The 23644-nt window shown below is 35.3% G+C and overlaps 3 protein-coding genes across 6 annotated transcripts in view; 1 reads left to right on the forward strand and 2 right to left on the reverse strand.

Annotated features, from left to right (window-relative positions):
• Positions 1–1408: 1408 nt before the first annotated feature.
• On the reverse strand, positions 1409–6312 carry LOC129247056 (lamin Dm0). The gene is made up of 4 exons (XM_054885935.1): positions 6180–6312; positions 4854–5307; positions 4037–4740; positions 1409–3974 (listed from the first exon to the last, which is right to left on the reverse strand). Exons 2-4 carry the CDS (start codon positions 5287–5289, stop codon positions 3261–3263), a joined length of 1854 nt encoding a protein of 617 aa, XP_054741910.1. The 5' UTR covers positions 5290–5307; positions 6180–6312; the 3' UTR covers positions 1409–3260.
• A 151-nt stretch (positions 6313–6463) lies between these two features.
• LOC129247057 (metallophosphoesterase 1 homolog) lies at positions 6464–8350 on the forward strand. Of its 2 annotated transcripts, none has more exons than XM_054885936.1 (6): positions 6464–6828; positions 6887–7071; positions 7121–7287; positions 7342–7548; positions 7657–7793; positions 7870–8350. In XM_054885936.1, exons 1-6 carry the CDS (start codon positions 6589–6591, stop codon positions 8056–8058), a joined length of 1125 nt encoding a protein of 374 aa, XP_054741911.1. In that variant the 5' UTR covers positions 6464–6588; the 3' UTR covers positions 8059–8350. The 2 variants fall into 2 exon arrangements, with proteins under 2 accessions (XP_054741911.1, XP_054741912.1); XM_054885937.1 differs by having other exon boundaries at positions 6682–6828; positions 6873–7071.
• Positions 8351–13507: 5157 nt separating this feature from the next.
• Positions 13508–23644, reverse strand: part of LOC129247303 (sodium-coupled monocarboxylate transporter 2) — a 31286-nt gene continuing 21149 nt past the window's right edge. For 2 of the 3 annotated variants that reach the window (XM_054886379.1, XM_054886378.1), the window contains exons 8-11: positions 19632–19786; positions 19196–19454; positions 18428–19119; positions 13508–14477 (exon numbers count right to left, since the gene is read on the reverse strand). In XM_054886379.1, coding sequence (XP_054742354.1) covers positions 14351–14477; positions 18428–19119; positions 19196–19454; positions 19632–19786 — 1233 coding nt within the window. In that variant the 3' untranslated portion in view covers positions 13508–14350. The remainder of the gene's footprint in view (positions 14478–18427; positions 19120–19195; positions 19455–19631; positions 19787–23644) is intronic. The other variant, XM_054886377.1, reaches the window with a different exon arrangement.

Genomic DNA, 23644 nt, shown 5'->3' on the forward strand with positions numbered 1-23644 from the left:
GAAGACATCCTGTAGCAGTTCTGGGAACAAATTTTAGTAGTAGAATTACTCTTTCTACTTTCCGTTTTCCTGTAATTATAAGAGTGGTTATTGACAGGTTTATTACCTTTGCGCTTGTTGGCTTCAGCATGCAAATGCCATCAATGTCCGCTGCTCTGGATGCAAAATGTTTGCCATTTCAATAGTAGATTCGCACAATTTCTATACGTTATGCACTCCCATGATTCTCCGTTACATAACCTCAATGTGCACAAATGAACAAAACTTTGCGGCCGATACAAAAATCGTTCCCAAGACAATCTGTTCTACGTTACCAGATTGTACTGTCACTCCAGCAGCATTTCCCGTGCATGTATGGGGAATATTTATTCTGCTACAACAACAACAACTGACACAAAACATTTGTCCAGCACGTGACGGCACCCCGTACGACCTTTTCACATACCCCATCAAGCTCACTCACCTAACACTCCTCTCACAAACAAGCGGTAATAAACTGGAACACCACACCAAGCATTTCAGGCACAGACTTTCAGCTGCTATAAGATTTGTAAGCTGCTGAGCAAAGCGTCTGGAACGCTTTATTCACCGTTTCATATGGAGTTCTAGCTTTAAGGGGGTCTTCTGGTCTCCAGCGAAAAAAAAAATCGATTTTTTTTTTTTGCATAATTTTGTTGTATGTGTATGCGAGAATACGCCACAGAAAGGATTTTTTGAAAATCGCATTTTTTCACATTTTTCTGGGCACCGAAGTGTACCCTCCTCCGGCCGTTTTATCATAAACTTTATCTTTAAACGCGTTTCCCCGAAAATCGTGTTTTTTAAGCATTTTGGTCACACTTTTCATAGTAGTTATACTCCGATTTCAATGGTTTTGGTCTTAAAAGGTTCGGAAAACTTACCGCTAAGTTTCCCCGTATACAATTTTTGAAATTTTTTTTCATTCCATTTTTATAACCTTTTAAAGTTCAAAAAATGAGCAAAAAAAAATTTTTTTTTGCAAATTGTTGCATAACTTTTGAAAAAAATTTAAAAAAAAAAATCTGTCACGGGAAAACTTAACCAGGGCAACTCTGAAGACAACGCATATCTAATTTTTGCTTTCTGATTACCCAGGTGGAAAAACCATGACCAAAATGGAGACCTGTTTCGTTTGGAGGTGGACGTCTTCAGCGCCATTTCAAGGTCGCGGGTGTTAATTTTTTTCAAAGTCAAAACCATTTTTTAAAAGCCAAGACATGTACCTTTAAAATAAAAAAAATTTTTTTTTAAATATTCACAGGATTTGTCACAATCAATCCCCAAAAAACCCCTTCATTTCAGGTCCTCGAGACCAGAAGACCCCTTTAATGTGACACCTATTATTGTACTATACTAAACCCAAATACTCGTAACTCAGAACCACAACTTTTATATTTTCTCTTTAAAATATTTATTCAGAACTTTTTGCGAACACAAAGATAAACAGAAATTTATTCGTTAAAAAATGTGTATAAATTTATCATTAAAAATACAAGTCGAACTCATTTACATAAGTAGTGAATGGCCATAAAGGCAAATAAATTTATTTAAATTGAATACAATTAAATTATGTTCGATTAATTCTAAAACATAGACGTAATATTTAGTATAAAAGTTGTCTGTGAAACAACAAAATATTTAACTGTTTGAAAATAGCCAAAATCGTGTAAAACTTTCGAAATGAAAGTGCAAACCGTTTTCTTCACTTTTTATGGGCGTTCGATAACGTCTTTTATTTGTACATCTTCGGAAATCGGTAGTTTGGTTGATATAGAAGTGAACGACATTTATGTATATATATATATATTAGTGAGCAAGAGTTTCAAATGTAGTCTTTTATGTACGTAACTCTAAATTTTATTTTAACTTTAATTTAAAAAAATTGGTTTGCGTAATAAAAGAAAATACAGAGTAGTTGCATTTTGACATTTGTTCGACACAGTGCGTCGTTGCGCGAACGTTGAATGCTTATTCATGTTTGATATGCCGGTCCGATTAAAAGTACTCAGCTTTTCCGCCGTCAATATGCGTCAAAGTATTACTTTTCGAATCAATGTCAATGGGGGGTGATATTCATAGCAAAGTTTAAAAGGAGCTGAGGCGGTTAACCTTTACGTTGATCACTCTCATGAGTGCTGCTCAATCTTTGGATCTTCGACTGCAGAAAAGAATTTTAACAATAAGATACGGACTAAAATGTTAAAAAAAAATGTATTGCTCCAACTTAACCTTTTCAGCTACATATATCAGGCTCCATTAAATTGTAATATTTAAATAACCAAATTATTACATTAATTCCATTTCAACCTTAAAATGCGTTTTTAAATATTTCCAAATTAGGTCTTATTATTATTGTTATCGTTGTTTCTGTCTCTTTCCAACTTTGTTTTTTTGTTTTTGTTTTTTTTTTTTTGCCACAAGAAATATACGAATTTTTCTAGTCTTTTTGTGTCTATTTTTATTTGTACCTCAAAGTTCTAAACTTCCAGAAACTGAAACCATAAATTTGTACATGTTTAAGCAAGAAAAAAACTAAATGTATACTGTTAATTATGGCAGGAAAGCGCAAACGCTTTCCTTGTACTCTTTGATAATCGTATGATTCATTCCAAACATTTGCGACCGTTAAACCCCATTTTTGTTCTCGAGTGCTAAAAATTTGTTTCTTTACTCAGCATGTTTTTTTTCCTTTACTCGTTTGATTGTATTGTAGGCGTTTTACTCTTATTTTGTTAGTTAGAACTTTTAGATGAATACTACAATGCTTAAATGTCATTTAAATATAAAAATGAGTTTTAATTAGCTCAATTGAACTAAGACCCATTTTGTTGTTAACAGTCGCATAAAATATAATATTAAAATAGGTATGATAGGAGTTATATCAGAAACTAAACTATATGTATGTAAGTTCTAAACAAATGGCAAGTAGAGAAAAAATTTTAAGCGATAGCGAACAAAATCTGCGATGTCATTTGTAAGGTAATACGGTATGTATGCAGCCCGAATGTATTTAGGTATATGTATGTAAGTATTAGTAGTTGGTATGTTGGGTGATAGTGAGGTTGTTGCTGTTATCGTGATGATTGCTTGACGTTTCTTGGTCTACACTCATTTGAAGCATTGCTTAAAACCATTGTTTGCTTTCAATTTACGATATTACAATTAAAGATTATGAAAACTATTGTAATCCTTTGTAGTGATTTAACATTTAGTGTTGAATTTCTCCTCAACCTACACGTTTACATCAGACGACATTTCTCATCGCCTTGCTGTGGATCGCCTTGTTGGTGGTAAAGTTCTTCATTCCCAGCCCCATCCACCGTGGATACGCCTAACCGGCCGCCATAGGAGCGATGACGCGACGAATGAGTTACAATTGTGCGTTTAACACGTTCCGAGCCAGCTACTTCTTCGCCGTCTCCATTGAAAAGCGATGTCTTCATATTGTCACCAACAAACCACTTTTGTGTCTTCATCACTATGTTAGATGGTGGCTCGTGTGTAGCACCAGCATCGGAAGACCAGACAGTCACCACCGCGCCTGCATCAATTTTAACAGAGCGATGGAATTTAAAGGAAGTTTCATTGCCACCAGCAGTGCGTATCAATTGCCAACCGCCGATTTGTACCTCCTTGTTTCCTTTGTTGTGCAATTTTACGAATTTGCCCTCCGAACTAACTTCGGAAATTTCAATGTCGCCCTTAGCGCTGCCAGTGACAAAGTATTCCGATTGACTCAGATCCTCCGACTCATCGACAACGGTGCGTTTTCGTTTTAGCGGCACTGAAGAAGCGCCACGTGATGGTGTTTTACGTATTGGTGTGGCGCGTGTGCCGCGTAAACTTTGACTAAAAGACCCTGAAGCAGTGGACGTATGTGGTGTGATATTTAGACGCGACTCCTCACCGCACAGCAATTTGTCATAGGCCGCAATTTCCAAGTCCAACGAAACCTAAGATAATAAAAAATGTCTGCTAAATGTCGAAATATGAAAAAACAAAACCCTCTGCATACCTTAATATCCATTAAGTCTTGGTATTCCTGCAACTGTTGTGCCATTTCGTCGCGTAAGCGCTGTAATTCCGCGTCCAAATTCGCAATATCCGCGCTATGACGTGCACGTTCACGATCCAAAAACTGCTCCAGCTCACGTATGCGTGCGGTCAATGCGTTGTTGGTCGACTCTAGTTCGCCAATGCGTGCATTGAGCCCATCAATGCGTGTACGTGTAGTTCGCAGTTCTTCGATAGCATTCGCGGCAGCATTCGAATTACGATTAGCTGCCGACTGCAAGTTCTTAATCTTTTGTTCGTACAACAATTCGATCTCATCACGATTGGCACGCATTTGACCTTCATATTGGTCACGCAATTCTTGCAAAGATTGTTGTAATTTGGCTTCGTATTGTTCGGTCAAACGTCCATCGATTTCACTTATTTCCACTTGACGGCGCGAGCGCGTTTCATTCATTTCCTGTATGTGAATCTGATCTTTAAATGTCAATTCTTCGCGTAAGCTTTGTATGTTATTCTCCAAGTCAACGCGTGCCAATGTTTCATCCTCCAGTAGTTTGCGCGCTTCGTCCAATTGTTTGCGCAACCGCTCTAGCTCTTTAAGTGCTTCATTTAATTCATCCACAGCCTTTTTACGATCAGCATTGGCGGCATTATATTTATTGCTCAAATCAGCAGCGCGTGACTCGTACATACGGGCATTACCTAAATAATTAAGTGTGAAAATGCAATTCATAATTCATATTTAGCGGTCCATGCATTCATTTTGATATGCGACTTTAAGCAAGCAGTTGGGTAAATGTGCGATTTTCACTTACCTTCGGCGAATGAGCAATCTTTAGTTTTCTTATCCAATTTTGCTTTCAACTCCTCATTTTCCTCCCACAGACGCTTGGTATCAATCTCTAATTTAGCCTTTTCACGTGCAGTCTCATCCAACAAACGTCTCGCATCGCTCAACTCATTTTCATACATGGACTTGATGTTAGTAGCCTCACGGGTTACAGTATCACGCGTAGTTTGAACCTCGATGGACAAACGCGCATTTTCAGTTTCCAAATTGCGTACACGATCGATGTAGCAGGCCAAACGATCGTTTAGATTTTGCAACTCAGCCTTTTCTTGAAGACGCGAATGTCGCGTTGGACTCAATGGGCTAGCAGAGCGATTACTTCCGCTAATTACTGGCGTGGAGGTGCCACCAGGCTGCGGCTGGGGCGTGGCAGTTCCGGCGCGTTTTGATTTTGTAGCCATTGTTTACTATTTCGCGAACTACAATAAAAATTTGAAAATATCACAAAACATACGTGAATATTTAATCTAAGGCATTAATATAAATTTTCGTTTTATACTTTTTCTTAACAAAATTTAAGTTACTATAGGCGCATATAGTAGAATTGCTTATACAAATATTTCTGACGGTGGAAGGGGTAAAAAGAGGTATCTATTAAAATGCTGCCCATCCGCAAAATTGCGCCTCACTCCGAATACATAAAATTACTTCAAAAGTACATATATTTTAAAAATTCAATTCATTTATGCCCGCTAAGTTGAGTTATCTAGCAATTTTTCTGAATTCTATGCACATTTTTTAAATATTTCTGAGTTTCTATTTATACTTTAAAAATAATGTAAACAAATTTAGAACACCCTTTCCACTAAGGTATCTCAAAATTTAACAAAAATATTAAAATTTCACAATATTGCGTCAAGTCTGGTAGCTTTTAGCGGACGTGATCCCTAATACCATTAAAAAATACGCGCACTGCTGCCTATTCTCATCACGGCGACTGTACTAAATCCCCCTTTCTTCGCCTCGCGTTCAACCCATTTACCAACTATTCTGCTCTGCTTGGCCTATTCTTGGTCTAAATCCGGAACTCACGGTCCGCCACTCATTTCAAACTAGATCAACTGACTTTCGTAAATACTTCATTGCATTTATTTCCCAAACCCCGGTTTTGCGCCATAAACTACTTCAACTTTCTTCTCTGTCAAACCGCCATTATATTGCACCATTTTCTCCACGCCACCTCGTTCTAAAGCCAATACATCAATTTAATTCACTTAATTGTATTGTACAAATACGCGCGCAAGATCACTTGTAAGCGTGGTATTTTAGTACACATTTTTAAAATACGCACCAAATATTCAACACAATTTAATTAGGTGTTTTTATAAAAAATTTACGGACTTTCACCAGCAGAAGTATTTTATTCGTTAGGAATATTCGCTCGTAGTTGGAGGTTAGCTATTCTGCTGAACTGTCAGTTACAATAAAAGTGGCGTTTCGTTAAGTCAGGGCTGCCAAATTTATGCCAACTCCGTTTAGTTTGAGTCACTTTCATACGCCCTCTTTCTATTTTCTTTCAATTCTACCTTCTACTGCTATTCGTAAATACAATATTTTTTTTTTTGCATTTGTGTTTGACTGCCGCTTTTTACGTCAATTTTTAACGAAAAGTTCAACGGCTGCATTTTTTTCTTGTTTTTCCAATGTTTACAAAAAATTGCATCTGATCATTTTAGCCACATGTAAACAAAACGCTCGAAATGCATTGTTTAGCAACAATTACATGTATTGTCTGTTTGGCATTCGTTTATTGCGAGTTTTTGGCGGATTTTTTTCAGCTTTCGCATTGTATGTGGCCAACATTGTCGCCGGAAAATGTTAAAAATAAAAATGAGGAATTGAAGGCCATGGTAATCGCGGATACGCATTTGGTGGGTCCAATACGTGGTCATTGGTTAGATAGACTATACAGAGAATGGCACATGCATCGGAGTTTCCAGGTAAACTATGGAGACGTATAACAATTCGTAATAAAAATTTAAAGTAATTTTATTAAAGGCCACAATGCGGTTGTTCAACCCCGATGCCGTTTTTATTTTGGGTGACCTTTTCGATGAAGGTGACTTTGTTAACAATCGTCAATTTGATCAATATGTGCAACGTTTCCATCGCATATTTAGCACGCCAAGCGGTGTGCCCTTTATTAGTGCTGTGGGCAATCATGACGTCGGATTCCATTATAAGTAATTTACATAAAATTAAATTTCCTCAATATCTGTGTGTTCCTTGCAGAATGGATAATCGTTTCATTAATCGCTTTTCGAATTATTTTAACAATACCGGTGTCGAAATGTACACCATCAAAGGAAATCATTTTGTATTGATCAACTCGATGGCAATGTTAAATGATGGTTGCGGCTTTTGTAATGCCGCTCTTCGCGATTTAAATAGAATATCAGGTAAATTTGTAACGTTTGTAAAAGAAAATAATAGTAATAACCACTTTATTGCAGCACAATTAAAATGCCTGCAAAACAGTAAAAAGTGTAACGATTCCTATACATTAAAAAAGCATAAAACCTATAGTCGTCCTATATTAATGCAACATTTTCCCACCTATCGAAAATCGGATGCCGTTTGTAGGGAACATGACTCACCAGTTATCGAGTTGTTTCGTGAAAATTGGGAGGTACTCTCAAAAGAATCGACCGATTTTATAGGTAAATAATGTAGAATAGTATGCATTTTATGGTCAGTCCATGGTATGGGCAATTTATTTATTTTTAATCAAAGATAATTATTACAATTATTTAAAAATTTGCAAATAGGCGCACTGCTGATGCCGCGTGTTTCCTTCGCTGGTCACAGCCATCATTATTGCCTAAGTATCAATCGTTTTGGTATTGAAGAATATACGGTAGCTTCCTTCAGTTGGCGGAATAAAATTGAACCAAGCTTTCTACTGGTATGAAAATAAGGTGTAATATTAAAAGTTGACTAATATTTTATTTAAACTTGCATACATATTTCCCACTTCATAGGCTTCATTTAGCTCAACGACGTATTCGGTATCAAAATGTGATATGTTGCCCCAACAGCATGTCTTCGATATTTATATAGCGTCTGCGACATTAATATTAGCAACGATTGCATGGCATTTTTATCAAAAGTTCCTCAAAAACCCAAACGTATCCAAACACATTCCCACCAACTCGCTAAAGCTTGATTAAAATCGATGCAGCATTTTCAAAGTCATGCAACACACATACGTCAGATTTAATTTGTTGGTTTTAAGTTGTTTATTTGTTTTTAATGTACATATGTATGCATATTAACTTACTTTCATCTAATTTCACTTTTGTTATTGTATTATGTTTTATTGGATTTCAGTAACATAATTTATTTTAGAAAATCTATATGTGAAATATTTTTGAATAGCACCTAAGAGACCTGGTAAGACCATGAAATTCAGGCTATAGAAATCTGTAAATAAAATATAATACACAATTAAATACAAGCATACATTTTGTGCGTTACATTTAAGTATACAAACGGTACCTGTGCTTCACGGGGAAATGAGTTAAACATCCTATGTGGAAAATGTATGAAAGTTGGGCCAGTTATAAAGACGTCATTATGCCCATCAACAAAGTTGTAAGTAGATAATATACGGCGGACCCAGACTTGGGCGAATAGAATTGGTCCTTTATAGAAGCCGTTCGGGGCCCTCCCGAAGTAATGCAGAAAGTATTACCGGGAAGTAAGTATAAAGTAGAGATGTTTTAGAGGCATGTACGAAGACATTTTCAACCCTACCCCATCCACCAAAATATAATATATATATACATATCGCACCCTAAATACAAAAGGGTCACAACTCAAAATACTAAGATTTTCAGGAGAGACGAAAAACGTTTTATGTAAAAATTATTGTAATATTTAAAGAAAATATTGTTCCACCATGAAAATATACAACATTGAAGAAGGTTCTACTATATTTTTTTCAATTTTATTTTATGTTTGCGAAAATAAAACAAAATTTTGATTTATGACTCTTTAACTGAAATTTTTTCGATTAAGTAGTGATATTTTCTTAAGTTGTGCCTTTTTAACTGATAAAATGTTTTAATTTTATAAGTTCCCTAACCTAATTGAACTCACTTTTCACAACTAAAGAGGCACAATGCAAAATAATATACCACGAAATTTATCATTTTTTACAGTTATAGAGGCAGAACTCAAAATAAAACTCTTTATGTGTAATAAAAGTAATTAGCTGTTCTTGAGCCCATTAACGCAACTAAAAATAATTCTCTTTAGTTGATCGTGCAAAAGCAACACACTTAAAAATAGACATAACTGTATTTTTCCAGTTAAAGAAGATAGTTATGTGAACGAAATACATATTTGCAGCAGTTAGAAATGTGTACTCTGAATTAATTTATGCAAAAAACTCAGTTTTGGAAAATTTTGAGTTGTGACCCTTTTGTATTTAGGGTGCGATATATTTATTCACAAGAAACATATATGTACGATACAGTGCAAACTTGTTTTCGGTAATGGTAATATGAGACAGTGTAACATTGACTTGACAATCACTGCCAGAAAGCTCCAGGGCGTTGTTGTTGGTGTAGCAGTTCATCAAGCCTTGTCAGTATAATATAGTCACTAGTCGTCGTCGCCTATCTCGTCTAACAATAGGCCTAGGAAGCAAACTTTTTCGAAGGATTGGATCCAAAGGGAGAGGGGTGCTAGGTGAGTAGTTTTAAGGGGCACATAAATAGGTGGCTAGTATCGGGTAGGGTGTCTTCACATGCCGGACATATGTTAAGTACATATCGGGGTCGATTCTGGATAAAAAGGAGTTTAGGTAAGCCAGGTTGCTTGTCTAAGACAAGATAGTTGTGATACCTACATTTGATTTCCGTCCACTAACTAAGTTGCTTAAACCACTTAGGTTTTTTTAAGAAGGTAACCAGTCCCTCGAGTGAGACATTTTGCGAATTTCCCAAGTCTTCAAAGAAATAATCGCCAATATATTTGGCACGGGTTGATGCGTGATTACCGCTCGGGAGTGCGTAGGTTCCAATCTTCGTACATGAAGCAGTAAAATAATAGAAACAGTTTTTTTCTAATAGCGGTGGCCCCTCTGTAGCCACTAACAAACCTCCGAGTGTGCTTCTGCCATGAAAAAGCTCATGTTGTTGTTGTAGCAGCATAAACATTTCCCATACTTACATACGGGGAATGCTGCTGGAGTGACAATCCTTGGCCGGAGTGACAATCCTTGGCCGGACTTCGATGACGGCATTCGGTATAGTTTAGTAAGGTGGTAAGAGACTCCCGATGAATGTCGCTTAATGCCTCTCTATAAACTGCCTGGTCCACTAGTTGTAGTTGTGTTCGGTTCTGGCAAATGCCTTTTCACATTTCAGTTGCATACCAAAATTGTGGATAGGTGGTGTTACAAATCTGTTTACTTGTGTCCTCCAGGGTATGATGCATAAAATATATATAGTCCATGGTAGAATGGCCAGATCTTACGTTACATTGACAAAAGCAAGAACCTAAGTTCATATGCATGTCAATTGCGTATAGCCTTATGGATTGTGCTACACAGGAAAGCTCTATATATCAAAATTGAATTAAGCAAAGTAATTGAAATTTTATAATAAATTCTATTTTATTGTCTAGTTTTTCTTTAAATCCTTTATGCAGATACCAAGCATTATCACAGACATTCGTAATTGGCCGATAATTGTACATATTTAGTTAGTAATTAGCTACAAAAATAGTACAGTTCACATGATGGTTTTATTTTTACTATAGAAGGGAATCACAAATCTTATGTAATATTGAGCAATCATTTTATGCATATACCAGATAAAGGGTGTTTTTTTTAGAGGTTAGGTTTTCAAGTTCGCACTACTTTTTTCGTAGATGGTCTTTTTGACAGCTGTTACTTGATTTATGCTCAGTTTGGTTTGCCATTTCATAATGAATAGACTTACACCTGAACAACATTTGCAAATCGTGCAAATTTATTGCGAAACTAATGGTTCGGTTCACGCGACGCATCACAAGAAAATTTTGTTCAGCGATGAAGTTCACTTTTCACAAGCCATTGCTGAGACGCCGTTACATCCTCAAAAAGTCACTGTTTGGTGTGCTCTATGGGCAGAGGGAATCATTGGTCCATATTTCTTTAAAAATGAAGCCGGCCATAATGTTACAGTCAATGGAGAGCGCTATAGAGCCATGATTAATGACTTTTTCGTGCCTGAATTGGACGATGTTGATGTGGACGACCTTTGGTTCCAACAAGACGGCGCTACATGCCATACAGCCAACGCAACAATCGATTTATTGAAGGAAACTTTTGGTGAGCGCATTATCTCGCGCCGTGGACCTGTGGCGTGGCCTCCAAGATCGTGCGATATAACACCGCTGGACTATTTCTTGTGGGGCTATGTGAAGTCGCTTGTCTACGAAGATAAGCCCGAGACGATTGACGTCTTGGAAGAGAATATTCGGCACGTTATTGCTGACATACGGCCCCAATTGCTGCAAAAAGTGGTCGAAAATTGGGCCTCTCGGCTGGAATTTATTCGAGCCAGCCGCGGCGGCCACTTGCCCGAAATCATTTTTAAAACATAATGGCAAACCCTTATCTTTATAATAAAGCTAAACTCTTGGCCATAACATTAAATTATATACGTTTTATTTCATCTTGAAAACCTAACCTCTAAAAAAACACCCTTTATAAGGCTTTTCGTTAAGAGCTCTCGATTTTGCCACAATTGCCCTGGCTACGCTGTATTTGGCGCATTCTAGTGGGTCACTTTTGGATAGCATCTCCAATTTCTTAAAGAATGTGAATTTTGTTGGTCTCCAGGACGTCAATCGTCTGTGCTTTGTGTGCATTGGCCAGAAATGTCACGTAAGCCCCACAAAAAGAGTCGAGCGGTGTTAGGCACACGATGGCGATGGCCGTTAGCACAGAACGCAACTACATCCGACGAAAAACCATAGCAAAGTGTTTTTTTCGGAAAGGAAAATCAGCTGATAAAACTCTCGTGAATTTTGATCGGTCCAAATATGGCAATTTTGCTTATTTACAAAGCCACTTAACCAGTGGTTGGATCGTGCGGCACTCCATGGTTAATAAATGTCAATACTCAATAAGTATATCCGCAAAATTTCCTCAAGTTGGTACAATGGTCATTGTTAAAAATGAAAAACCCTGTATCAGCCTTATTTATGTATACACCAAGCCACATTGAACAGTAGCAGCAGATAAGTAAATTTGATTTTTATCCATGCATTAATTTCGACTCCAAATACAATAGACCAGATCAGTCCCATGCGGCAAGAAAAACTTTGCAATTACCGCTCCTAGTTTGAAAGCTTACTTTAAGAGAAGTTTAGGGTCATACAAATTTTCATCCTTGGCGAGCCTTAAAAACACTCAAAATGGAGTTCTCTCCATAACTCTTTTATTTATAACTCGATTCCAAAGTGTGATAGATACAGAGTTGACAAGATATTTTGCTGTTTTTAGGACGAACGTTTTTATGGCACTGAAATTCTGTGAAAGTGAGCTTTCAAGTTAGTGGGTAATTGCAAACATTTTTACGTGACCCAGTGTAGTGCACAACCATTTGCTTGCCATAAGCCTTTGGTGACAGTAGAAAAAAGTCGAAGAAGCGTCGACAGCATAGCTCATCGAGACGGCAATGCGAACACTCCTCACTAGCAAAAACACCGAATTAAGGAGTCATCTGCCAAAGGAACCTGATTTGGAACGTTCCCACGACTGTCGGTTCTACGTTATCGGAACGACTCGCATTTATATTACGCCAAGGATTGTCACTTCAGCAGCATTTCCCCTACATTTATGGGGAAAATGTATGCTACTAAAATAACAACAAGGCAACAACCTGATTTGGAGCTCAATTACTTCATTTTATTCTCACACAGCAAAAATTGCTTGTTGATGCTTTCCATTTCAATTCAACCGGGCTATTCGGGTCATGTTCTTCGATTTCGATGTAACTCAAATATGTTGCTCTCTGGTCAAAATAATGAGACACGTATTTTTTTGTTCGCCCGAAAAAAATATTTTTCAAGAGTTATCGGCAATTTTGTTTTTCGGCTCAAAATCGATTTTTTTAAATTATATAAAATTTTTTTTTTAATGCCCATAACTTAGTCAAAAATGAACCGATTTTAATAATTCTGGGTTCAAAACGATCGTAATTACTTACACGAGCAACTTAATGTAGAAACAATTGCAAAAAAGTAGTTGAAAATTTTTTATTTAGCAAAAAAGAAAAAAAATTGAAATTTTTTCGAAATTCAATATTTCAAAAAGTGTATTTTTTTTTATAATTTTTTCCAAATCAAGAGGACACCTCAAACTTCAATTAAGCTGAATGCCCAATAAAAAATTTTCAACTACTTTTTTGCAATTGTTTCTACATGAAGTCGGTCGTGTAAGTAATTACGATCATTTTGAACCCAAAATTATTAAAATCGGTTCATTTTTGACTAAGTTATGAGCATTTAAAAACAAAATTTTCTTATATTATTAAAAAAAATCGATTTTGAGCCGAAAAACAAAATTGCCGATAAAGCTTGAAAAAAAATTTTTCGGGCGAAAAAAAAATACGTGCCTCATAATTTTGACCTGAGAGCAACATATTTGAGTTACATCGAAATCGAAGAACATGACCCGAATAGCCCGGTTGAATTGAAATGGAAAGCATCTGTTGCAACGATTTCAGACGCCCGAAAAAACTATTGAAGCGCTCAAAATTCAGGAAAATTGTAAAGCTATTTGAGCCCATGAAAAAATATAATGTTAATTAAAAATTATTTTGCTTATAAACATTTATAAAAACAAAGGAAAAAAAATGTTCGGTAACAAAATTGTTAGGCGCAAAACATACAAACCAGCCCTCGTATCCAATGACCAAATTTACAAACTAAATTAATAGGTGTGTTACATAATAGCTATCAACCAACTAATGGACATTTCATGAATTGTGCACGTGTTTTTTGGCTATTGGAAATGTTATCTACATACACACATACACACATGTATATGCTTGTCTTTTTACTATGTTACATTTTACAGTTAATAGAGTTTTTGTACATAAGAGTTCCAGTTGCAAATTACATGCATACATACAAATGTTACATTTACTATAAATGTACATAGATTTACATACAACAAAATTCGATGCTGGAATTTTTACTAAACTTTTTCAATTACAAAGTACAGACCTACTTAGAAAATACAAATACATTTACATACTAACTGGTAAATACGTAATATATGTATAATTTGTTAACTACAAATGCAACTGTTATTTACTTGGACTTAAAGTACATATGTACACATTTTTATGGTTTAGATTTCGTTTTCATCCAATCTGCTTGTGCTCTGCTTGGCATTTCTCAAGTAAAATTCTATTAAGTAATAAAATAAGGGATTCGAATGCTCGACAAATTTGTAATCTAATATCTGCCCGCGTTACTTGAAGCCTCTCCGTTAGCCAAAAGATGTGTTAACGTCTGCGCCGTGTGATCCCGCGTTATATCAGCATTTTCGTTGGGTGGTGGGAAGCATTCTTTCGGTAAAAATCTGTGCAAAGAAATAATAGTTTTTATAAACAACTTTTATCGCATTGAATAACACATTTTATGAATAGTATGTGTGAAATATGATATGCGTATATAGGGTGTTTTTTAGGACTTTAATTCAGTGTTTAATTTTTTATAATATTTTCCATTAAACCACTCCGGCAAAAGGTATATTTATTTATTCAGAGATTTTGGTGGACTTATGGACGATGAAATTACATAGCGCACGAAATAATTCAAATTTTGAAATCCATAGTTAATGTACAGCCTTGGCCAAAAGTATAAGAGCCCACTAAAATATAAGTAATTTTAAATGTGGCTACCAAAGGGCCCACTGTTTCTTGCAAATGTGTGGATAATGTTTTTAACTTTTGATTACAACAATAAATTGTATTATGGGTGCCGCATTCGCTGACAATGGAACAAAAACACATTTGATTTTCAAAACGATAAAAAGGATTTTGAGCGATTTCATTACTATGGACGAGAATTGGGTCTATCGGCATGATCCTAAATAAATAAAAAAAAGAGGTTGTCTGTAAAGTCGGTTTACTGACGATAGTTTAACGTGACAAAGTCATAAGAAAATATTGATGGAATGGTTGCAATTTTCGAAACAAAATTTTAATTTTATTTGTTTGATAGATATTTTGTATGGATATAGAGGAGGAGGTAAATGGAATTGCAATGGAATAGGTCAAGTTACATTTACACTAATAAGTGAACAACACTAAGAGGCACCATCATCGATTTGCCTTTTTCAAGACACTTTACACTCGAAACACTCCCTTTCATTTCCTACTTTTCCTATCATCGTCCTATTCTCAACAGATAAATGGTTCATTACCATGCACACAGGAAGAAGGCATATGCAAATACAATTATGTGAATTTATATACAAATGCGCATATACATACATATATATGTTCACTCAAGTAGGACAGAGCCAGATGTCGAACGTTACCGAACGCGGGGGCCGATTCTGCTCTTTGTCGTTCGTTCCGCGCTCTCGCTTGCAGTTCAAGCACATTAGCTTACATTTGCTTGCGTACGGAATAGATTCGTATATTTGATATGTCCATATGATTTGTATGCATCTTTAAGCTAAATACACACCAGGCAACCGTTGCAGCAACTCGGCCATGTTGAAGCAACCGTTGCCTCGTGTGTAGCTGTGTTGCCAAATGATTTTCGTGTTGCTGCAACCGTTGCCTGAAATATCAAATAAATTTGATTTTTGGGATAGGTTGCTGCAACCGTTGCCTCGTGTGTATCATTGTTTACTGCTTTTACTCGTTCAGTTCGTTGAACACAAGCAAAGAAGAAGGTTCGTGCGGAGTAAAATAAAGTGAAAAAGGAAAAAATGGCAATTGAAAATAATGAAAATTATGTTAATTTTATTAACGAATATAAAAATTTGAGAGAGCTGTGGGATATAAGTAGTGAAAAATATAAAAATAAAAATTTTAGAAAAAAAGCATACGAACAATTAAAAAATGAATACAATAAAATTGATAAAAATTTCAAGTCCGTAAAAGCGTTTCCTGTTGCAAGATACCGCAAAGTTATTGCCAGTCTAATTTCTGCTGATATTGCCTCTCTCATTATGGTATCTTGTTTCGTTATTTTGGCCTTTACAAAGTCCAACAATTTTCTAAACAGGGCTTCGTCCATCCTCATGTAATTTTTATAGTCCGCTGGCTCATTTTCCTTCAGTTCTTTCAGCAGCCTCTCTTTCGAAAATTCGATTTTTTTAAAAGCCAATTTTTGGACCAGATTTTTTTTCTCTTCTTTTGTTGCATCTCTTCTTCCTCATTTTCGTACAAAAGTTCGTCAATTATAATAAGAGAAGTAATTTTACGCATTTCGTCGATCATTTAAAAAATGTAATTTTACGTATCTTCCGCTTGTACCTTTCCTGCACCACAGTTATACACAATACTGAGATTGAAGCAACGGTCGCAACGTGTTTCTTAAACAAAGGCAACACGTTGCTGCAACCGTTGCTTCGACAGTTGCCTGGTGTGTATTTAGCTTTACATATAGATTTGTTCTTTTTGAAAATTGCGCGAAATTGTATATGTATATGCATGATTATATACATATATTAGTATACAACATATCTTATAAGGTATGTGGTAAATATTTCATTTACATTTTTTTTTCCTTCATATATAATAAAAAAATTAATAATAATAACATTAAGACAACAGGTATTATTAACAAACTTGGTTTTATTTTAAATTCTTCAAGTAAATCAAATTAATAATAATCAATAAGAAGGCATATGCAAATACAAATACAGTAGGTTCTGTTTTTATGCGGCTTTTTTTTATGCGGTTTTGAAATAGTGCGGTTTTTTTTTAAATTACAAAATGCATGTCGACCTATCGGGAATTGTACATATAAACAAGATTCTAAACCAGCTAAGCAAAAACTCATCACAGATTACATCAGAAATGCTAACCCTACAAGTATGGAAGATATATAAAGATATAATTTTCAAAAATACAATATTTTGTTTATGCGATTTTATTTAATTATTTCAGATTCATGCGGTCTATGGAACGTATCTATAGTAATAATATGGGACTAGTGCCCTTTTTTATGCGATTTTATTACATTATTTCAGATTTATGCGGTTTTAGCATTTGAAACGTATCTATAGTTTTACTATAGAACTAGTAGCTTTTTTTATGCTGTTTTTTTTTATGCTGCTTCTTGCGGAACGTATCTACCGCATAAAAACAGAACCTACTGTACGTGAATTTATATATGTACATATGCGCATATACATACATATGTATATACGCTCATTTAAGTAGGAGAGAGCAAGATGTCGAACGTTGCCGTTCGTTTGCTTTGTTTGCTTTGTCGTTCGTTCCGCGCTTTCGCTTGCAGTTCATTCAAGGTAACGCCAATAAGCAAGGTAACGACATATGATCAAGGTAACGGCAATGAGCAAGGTAACACTAATGAGCAAGGTAACGGCAATGAGCAAGGTAACACTAATGAGCAAGGTAACGACAAATGAGCAAGGTAACACTAATGAGCAAGGTAACGACACATTTTTTCGTGAGTGCAGCCTGTTAAATCGAATTATAAGACGTTATCACGTCAAAAGCAGCTAAAGATTGTTGTGAACCGGGTTCTTCGGCTCCGAAACGAATTCGTGTTCAGAAATCGACCAAAAAGGTGTTAGCTTCAGTATTTTGGGATCTAAAAAGAATTGTGTTTGTGGATTACTTGCAAACTGGTAACACAATAAGTTCTGAATATTATGTAACCTTTTAGACCAGCTAAGGGAACAAATTCGTGGGCCCAGTTTGCAAAAGAAAAGAAATATTTTTGACGTGATAACGTCTTATAATTCGATTTAACAGGCTTTAGTCCATGTTATGTTATGTTATGTTATGTTATGTTATGTTATGTTATGTTATGTTATGTTATGTTATGTTATGTTATGTTATGTTATGTTATGTTGTGTTATGTTATGTTAATGTTAACTCATTCTCTATATCCATACAAAATATCTATCAAACAAATAAAATTAAAATTTTCTTTTGAAAAATGCAACCATTCAATCAGTATTTTCTTATGACGTTATCACGTTAAACTATCGTCAGTAAACCGACTTTACAGACAACCAATTTTTTTATCAGGACAATGCATCGGTCACACGAGCATTTTGGCACCGCCTGAAATCCATGAATTAAAGTTCGAATTGTTGGACCATCCACCGTATTAACCAGATTTCGTCCGTAGTGACTTCCATTTATTTCTAGACCTCAAAGATTCATGCGTGGAAGTCGTTTTTTATCAAATGATGAGGTGGAAGCGTATTTTGCAGCCCTTCAGATTCTCACTTCAGGGATAGAATTTATAAATGACGTTCAGGGGGACCATACTGAATAGTGAAGTGTAGGTATTTCAAACCACAATGGCACTTACCTATGAATAACGGGAGATATTAATTCAGCATCCAATTTTTTCACCACAGTAGGTCCGGTTAGAAAAGATACTACAGTGCCGACCAGCAGCGTTGACAAAACACCAATCACAGTAATCCAATGAAAGGATAAACGATACAGAGGAAATACCTCCGATTCATCACCATAATCCTTTTCGGGTATAGTGGAATTATTTAAACATTCCGATACGGAAACTTCCAACTTGTGTAACCCCACACGGCCGGCAGCTATGACTGCCTGCGATCCAAACGATATCCAACCAGACATAAGTGCTCCTGCCACAGCGCCTGCTAAAGCTCCCTTCGTATTACTCCATGGCACCAACATACCGAGGGTGAAGATACCAAAAGTTGTACCGCCCGCAATGGCAGTCGCCGAAGTCGCAACACTCAGAATACCACTCAACTTTTCAAGTACACAAACCAACGCCATACCAACTATGCCCAAGATGACTATCACACTTTTAACGAGCACTGTTGTTGCCCTTTCGCTCAGTTTCACTTTAAAACTTCCACGCACAATGTCTTGTAGAAACACCAAAGCCGTTGAATTGAGTGCGACCGAGAGTGAACTTAGAGCTGCACCGAAAACGCCAGCAATGAACAAGCCGGGTATGCCTTGTAGGTGGCCAACAGTTTGCATTACATATATCGGTAGCAACTGATCGTCGTTCTGTGGTTAAGGAAAATTTAAACTACCTCGATATTAGTATGTATGTACCAATTAAATTCGGTTGATTGAAATTTACCGATATAAGTCCAGCTGTTAATGGATCACAGTTTCGGTAAAAATTGAAAACCAGCAAACCGGCAAAACAGCAGACCGATAGAAATAGCACAACACCCAAGGTAAAAATGGTAATCGAAGTTTGACCTCTCTTCAATGTCGGCAGCGACATGTAACGTTGCACCATCGTCTGGTTCACGCTATTAAAGGCGGTCCAATAGAAGAATCCACCGATCAAAACACCCCAAAATGTTTGTCTTTCATATAACGATGGATTTATGCTAAAATAAGAGAAAAAGAAAATATTATATGGTAATTCCAAAAATTACAATCAAAACAAAGAACAGGGAACTTTTGTCTGACTCATTGATACCGTCTGTCAAGCGGTTTCGAGCAAAAGTACATATATCATCTTAAAGTGAAACCTGCGATACCCTTAGCTACTATCTTCAACTTACTTAAAGAAAATAAGCCGTCCACCTTCGGAGGCATTTTTAAATACTGGTCCAGGTCCACCCGCAACTATCGTTCCTAGTATGACCACAACCAATAACGCCACGAACATGACTAATGTTTGCCATGCATCCGTGTGGACAACGGCTTTTATGCCACCCTAAAAATATGGAAAATATAAAAAATCAAAGTTTTGAAGAAAGAGCAATTACAGACATACATATATATAGGGTGGGCCATGTAAATTTGCTTTTTGAATCGGCTATAAAACAAAAACTAATCAATATTTTTTCAAACTTTTTTTTTATTTTAAAGATTGAACATTGTCATTTATGAATGAAAAATAATATCGTTCAAATGACTGCCACGACTGGCCATACAGTAGGCCATTCGATCAACCCAATTTTTAAGCACATTTTCGATTGTTTGGGCTCCAATTTCATATATGGCCCACCCGTTACGTATTTTTAAAGGTATCGATTTGCTTTTTAAACAAACTACAAAAAAATAATATCAAATGTCCAAAATTGATGTCATATATGGCATTTATAAGTAACGTAGGGCGACCGAATTTGAGTTTGAAGACGTGAATTTTCATGGGTTGATGACCACGACAAAAATCAGTCCTAAGAAATCAAACCACTTGGCCAAAGCGGACAATTCACAGCCTCATTTATTCACTTCGAAAACGTATAGACCAATATACAGATCGATGTGTAAGCATTTTTATGGTAATTTTTGTGGGAATACTGAATAGACATGCCAAAAACAGGTATTTAATTGGACATTTTATTTGACAATTGTCCTAAGACTAGTTCCTATACCTCTAAAAAACACCTATTCTGGTATAAATAAGCCTGTAGAAGCTTGTAATAATCTAAAATTATTTGGTTCTACTTAAATATTAAACCAGTTTTAGTTTTTTAACTTTGTTATTCTTAACTTAATTATAATTTTTATTCTTTATTTTAAGTGCAGTCAGCAGAAATAAGAAATAATAAAAAAATATTAACAATAAGAGGATTGTATTTATAAAATGGAGATGTTGAAATGGATTACTTGAAATTAAATAGAATAGAGTTTTTATGATTGAATAAAAGTGATCGGAATGCCAAAAAAAAAAGAGGTTGTCTGTAAAGTCGGTTTACTGACGATAGTTTAACGTGATAACGTCATAAGAAAATACTGATTGAATGGTTGCATTTTTCAAAAGAAAATTTTAATTTTATTTGTTTGATAGATATTTTGTATGGATATAGAGAATGAGTTAACATTAACATAACATAATATACTTTAACATAACATAACATAACATAACATAACATAACATAACATAACATAACATAACATAACATAACATAACATAACACAACATAACATAACATAACATAACATAACATAACATAACATAACATAACATAACATAACGTAACATAACATAACATAACATAACATAGCATAACATAACATAAAATAACACAACATAACATAACATAACATAACACAACATAACATAACATAACATAACATAACACGTCAAAAAATATCATTAAAACAACAGGTATTATTAACAAACTTGGTTTTATTTTAAATTCTTCAAGTAAATCAAATTAATAATAATCAATAAGAAGGCATATGCAAATACAAATACGTGAATTTATATATGTACATATGCGCATATACATACATATATACGCTCACTTAAGTAGGAGAGAGCAAGATGTCGAACGTTGCCGTTCGTTTGCTTTGTTTGCTTTGTCGTTCGTTCCGCGCTTTCGCTTGCAGTTCATTCAAGGTAACGGCAATGAGCAAGGTAACGACACATTTTTTCGTGCGTGTAGCCTGTTAAATCGAATTATAAGACGTTATCACGTCAAAAGAATATTACAATCAAAACATCCAATGAAGCCCAAAATTTTAGAAAATGTATATTTTTTACGAGTATGTGATAAATAATTGCTGCAACCTATAACTAAAAATATTTACTATCAACTAGGTAGGTAGGTATGATTGGCAGTCGGTCTCTAAACCAGCTCAGTATTAACTAACAAATTTAAAAATTAGTGCTACGCTCGACAAAATTTTTTAATAAAATACTGAAACATATAAAGTCCGTTTTTGAACTACACCACACACTCTACATTAGGATATACCGTGACTGAGAAAAGTTTTGGCTCAGTGAGTTTTTTTTTACAATTTTCCCAATGATTTTTTATGCAAATTTTTTTGCGTTAATTTTTTGTTATCGTTAATGGTTATACTCCAACAAAACCAACATATTCGAAAGTTTTGAATTTGTTCAAAATTGAACCAAATTTCTCTTTTCTATTGGATGTACCATTAACAATGCGCAAAATATTAATATTTGGATCTTTTCTTCACCTTCTTTTTTGCGATAGATTGTATTTTCATGTGAGAAAAATTTAATTTAGGTGGCTCAAATTGATAAAGAGATTATTGAATTCAAATTAGAAATAGAGCTAAACATTTCCGCAAGGCATCAAAAGCAAGGCATATGGGAAGGAGTATCCGTAGTTGGAGTGTAACTTTAATCTTAAAAAGCTAAATTTAAAAAATTATAAAAGTGATGAAAAGAACCAAAGAAATACACTTTAAAAGAACTGGATGCCATTATTTTTTACATTGAATAAATCTCAATAAACAATTTTTTTTTTTAATTTGTACAGTTTACTTCATCAAGTCGAATATACAGGTGGTATTTCGCGTAAAACTGTACTGTACAGACTACCGGCAGCTTCTATTTTTTTATGATTTCTATCATCTTATTTTTTAAATTACTTTTAATCATTTTTGTTTTATATCGATGGTTTTATATTATATTTCTTTTAGTGAATTTCGTTTTCATTTGTTAATTCAATTTCGTTTAATTTTCAGCGGAATTTTCTTGTTATTATTATATATATATATATAATTGGCGCGTACACCATTTTTAGGGTGTTTGGCCGAGCTCCTCCTCCTTTTTGTGGTGTGCGTGTTGATGTTGTTCCAGAAATGGGAGGGACCTACAGTTTTAAGCCGACTTTTTAAGCAGATATTTTTTATGAGGAGCTTTTTCATGGCAGAAATACACACGGAGGTTTGCCATTGTCTGCCGAGGGGCGACAGCTATTAGAAAAAAATGTTTTCTTCATTTTGGTCTTTCACCGAGATTCGAACCTACGTTCTCTCTGTGAATTCCGAATGGTAGTCACGCACCAACACATTCGGCTACGGCGACCGCTTGTTATTATTATTTTTTTTTTAATTCATTGCAGTTTCTTTAGTTATATTGGCTTGTACGTATATGTAGATTAATTTTAAGTAGTTCATTTTTATGTTATTGTACCCGATAGGTCTACTCGAATCTCTAATCCAGGAGCCATTTTGTAACTGGCCGAATAAATTTTGCTGGCTAAAATGTCTTCAGTGCAAAAAACGCTCATTTTCTCTTGCATCGAACTGTCACATAACTCTCTCAATTTCTAAGTTATGTATACTTTTTTCGCGGTAACGAACACCTACTTACAAAAATTAGGAATAACTTTTGTGTTATCGAACTTGTAGGCCTCTTCTATTCGCCATTTCCCCGTTCGCTATCTCTATGCTCGATTAACTTAACGAAAAATTTGCATGTGAAAGCAACAACAAAGTTATCGAGTAATATTCGCTGCTAGCGAGTATGGTTATAGCTCATTAGACTGGTACAAACACATTGTCGTACAAACACATGTAATTTAAGGCAGCTCTATTCTCGCGTTGCCAACATATGTTCATTTATAACAGTTGCTTCATCTATTCGTCACTTGCTAAGTCTTGGCGAAAAGAAGAGGACTTGTATCTTCTTCCTGCAGGTGAAATTTGACAATAGACCATCAAGTTGTTGTATTTGTAGAATCGATATAAATTACATCTACTATAAATTCAATATCCAAAATACTTAGATCACTTGACACAAAAATTGCTCAATTATGAAAGAACCAAGGTATGACAAGACAACAGATTGTTTTGCGTTTTACAA

This window comes from Anastrepha obliqua, chromosome 5, assembly GCF_027943255.1.
Source record: "Anastrepha obliqua isolate idAnaObli1 chromosome 5, idAnaObli1_1.0, whole genome shotgun sequence".
NCBI lineage: Eukaryota > Metazoa > Arthropoda > Insecta > Diptera > Tephritidae > Anastrepha > Anastrepha obliqua.

Excerpts from the sequence above, each read along its gene's own strand:
- LOC129247056 (XM_054885935.1), bottom strand. The coding sequence starts at position 5,289 with ATGGCTACAAAATCAAAACGCGCCGGAACTGCCACGCCCCAGCCGCAG. Across the intron at positions 4,741-4,853 it reads AGATTGCTCATTCGCCGAAG|GTAATGCCCGTATGTACGAG; the intron begins GTAAGTGAAAAT and ends TTAATTATTTAG. Across the intron at positions 3,975-4,036 it reads AAGACTTAATGGATATTAAG|GTTTCGTTGGACTTGGAAAT; the intron begins GTATGCAGAGGG and ends TTATTATCTTAG.
- LOC129247057 (XM_054885936.1), top strand. The coding sequence starts at position 6,589 with ATGCATTGTTTAGCAACAATTACATGTATTGTCTGTTTGGCATTCGTT. Across the intron at positions 6,829-6,886 it reads ACATGCATCGGAGTTTCCAG|GCCACAATGCGGTTGTTCAA; the intron begins GTAAACTATGGA and ends ATTTTATTAAAG. Across the intron at positions 7,549-7,656 it reads AGAATCGACCGATTTTATAG|GCGCACTGCTGATGCCGCGT; the intron begins GTAAATAATGTA and ends ATTTGCAAATAG.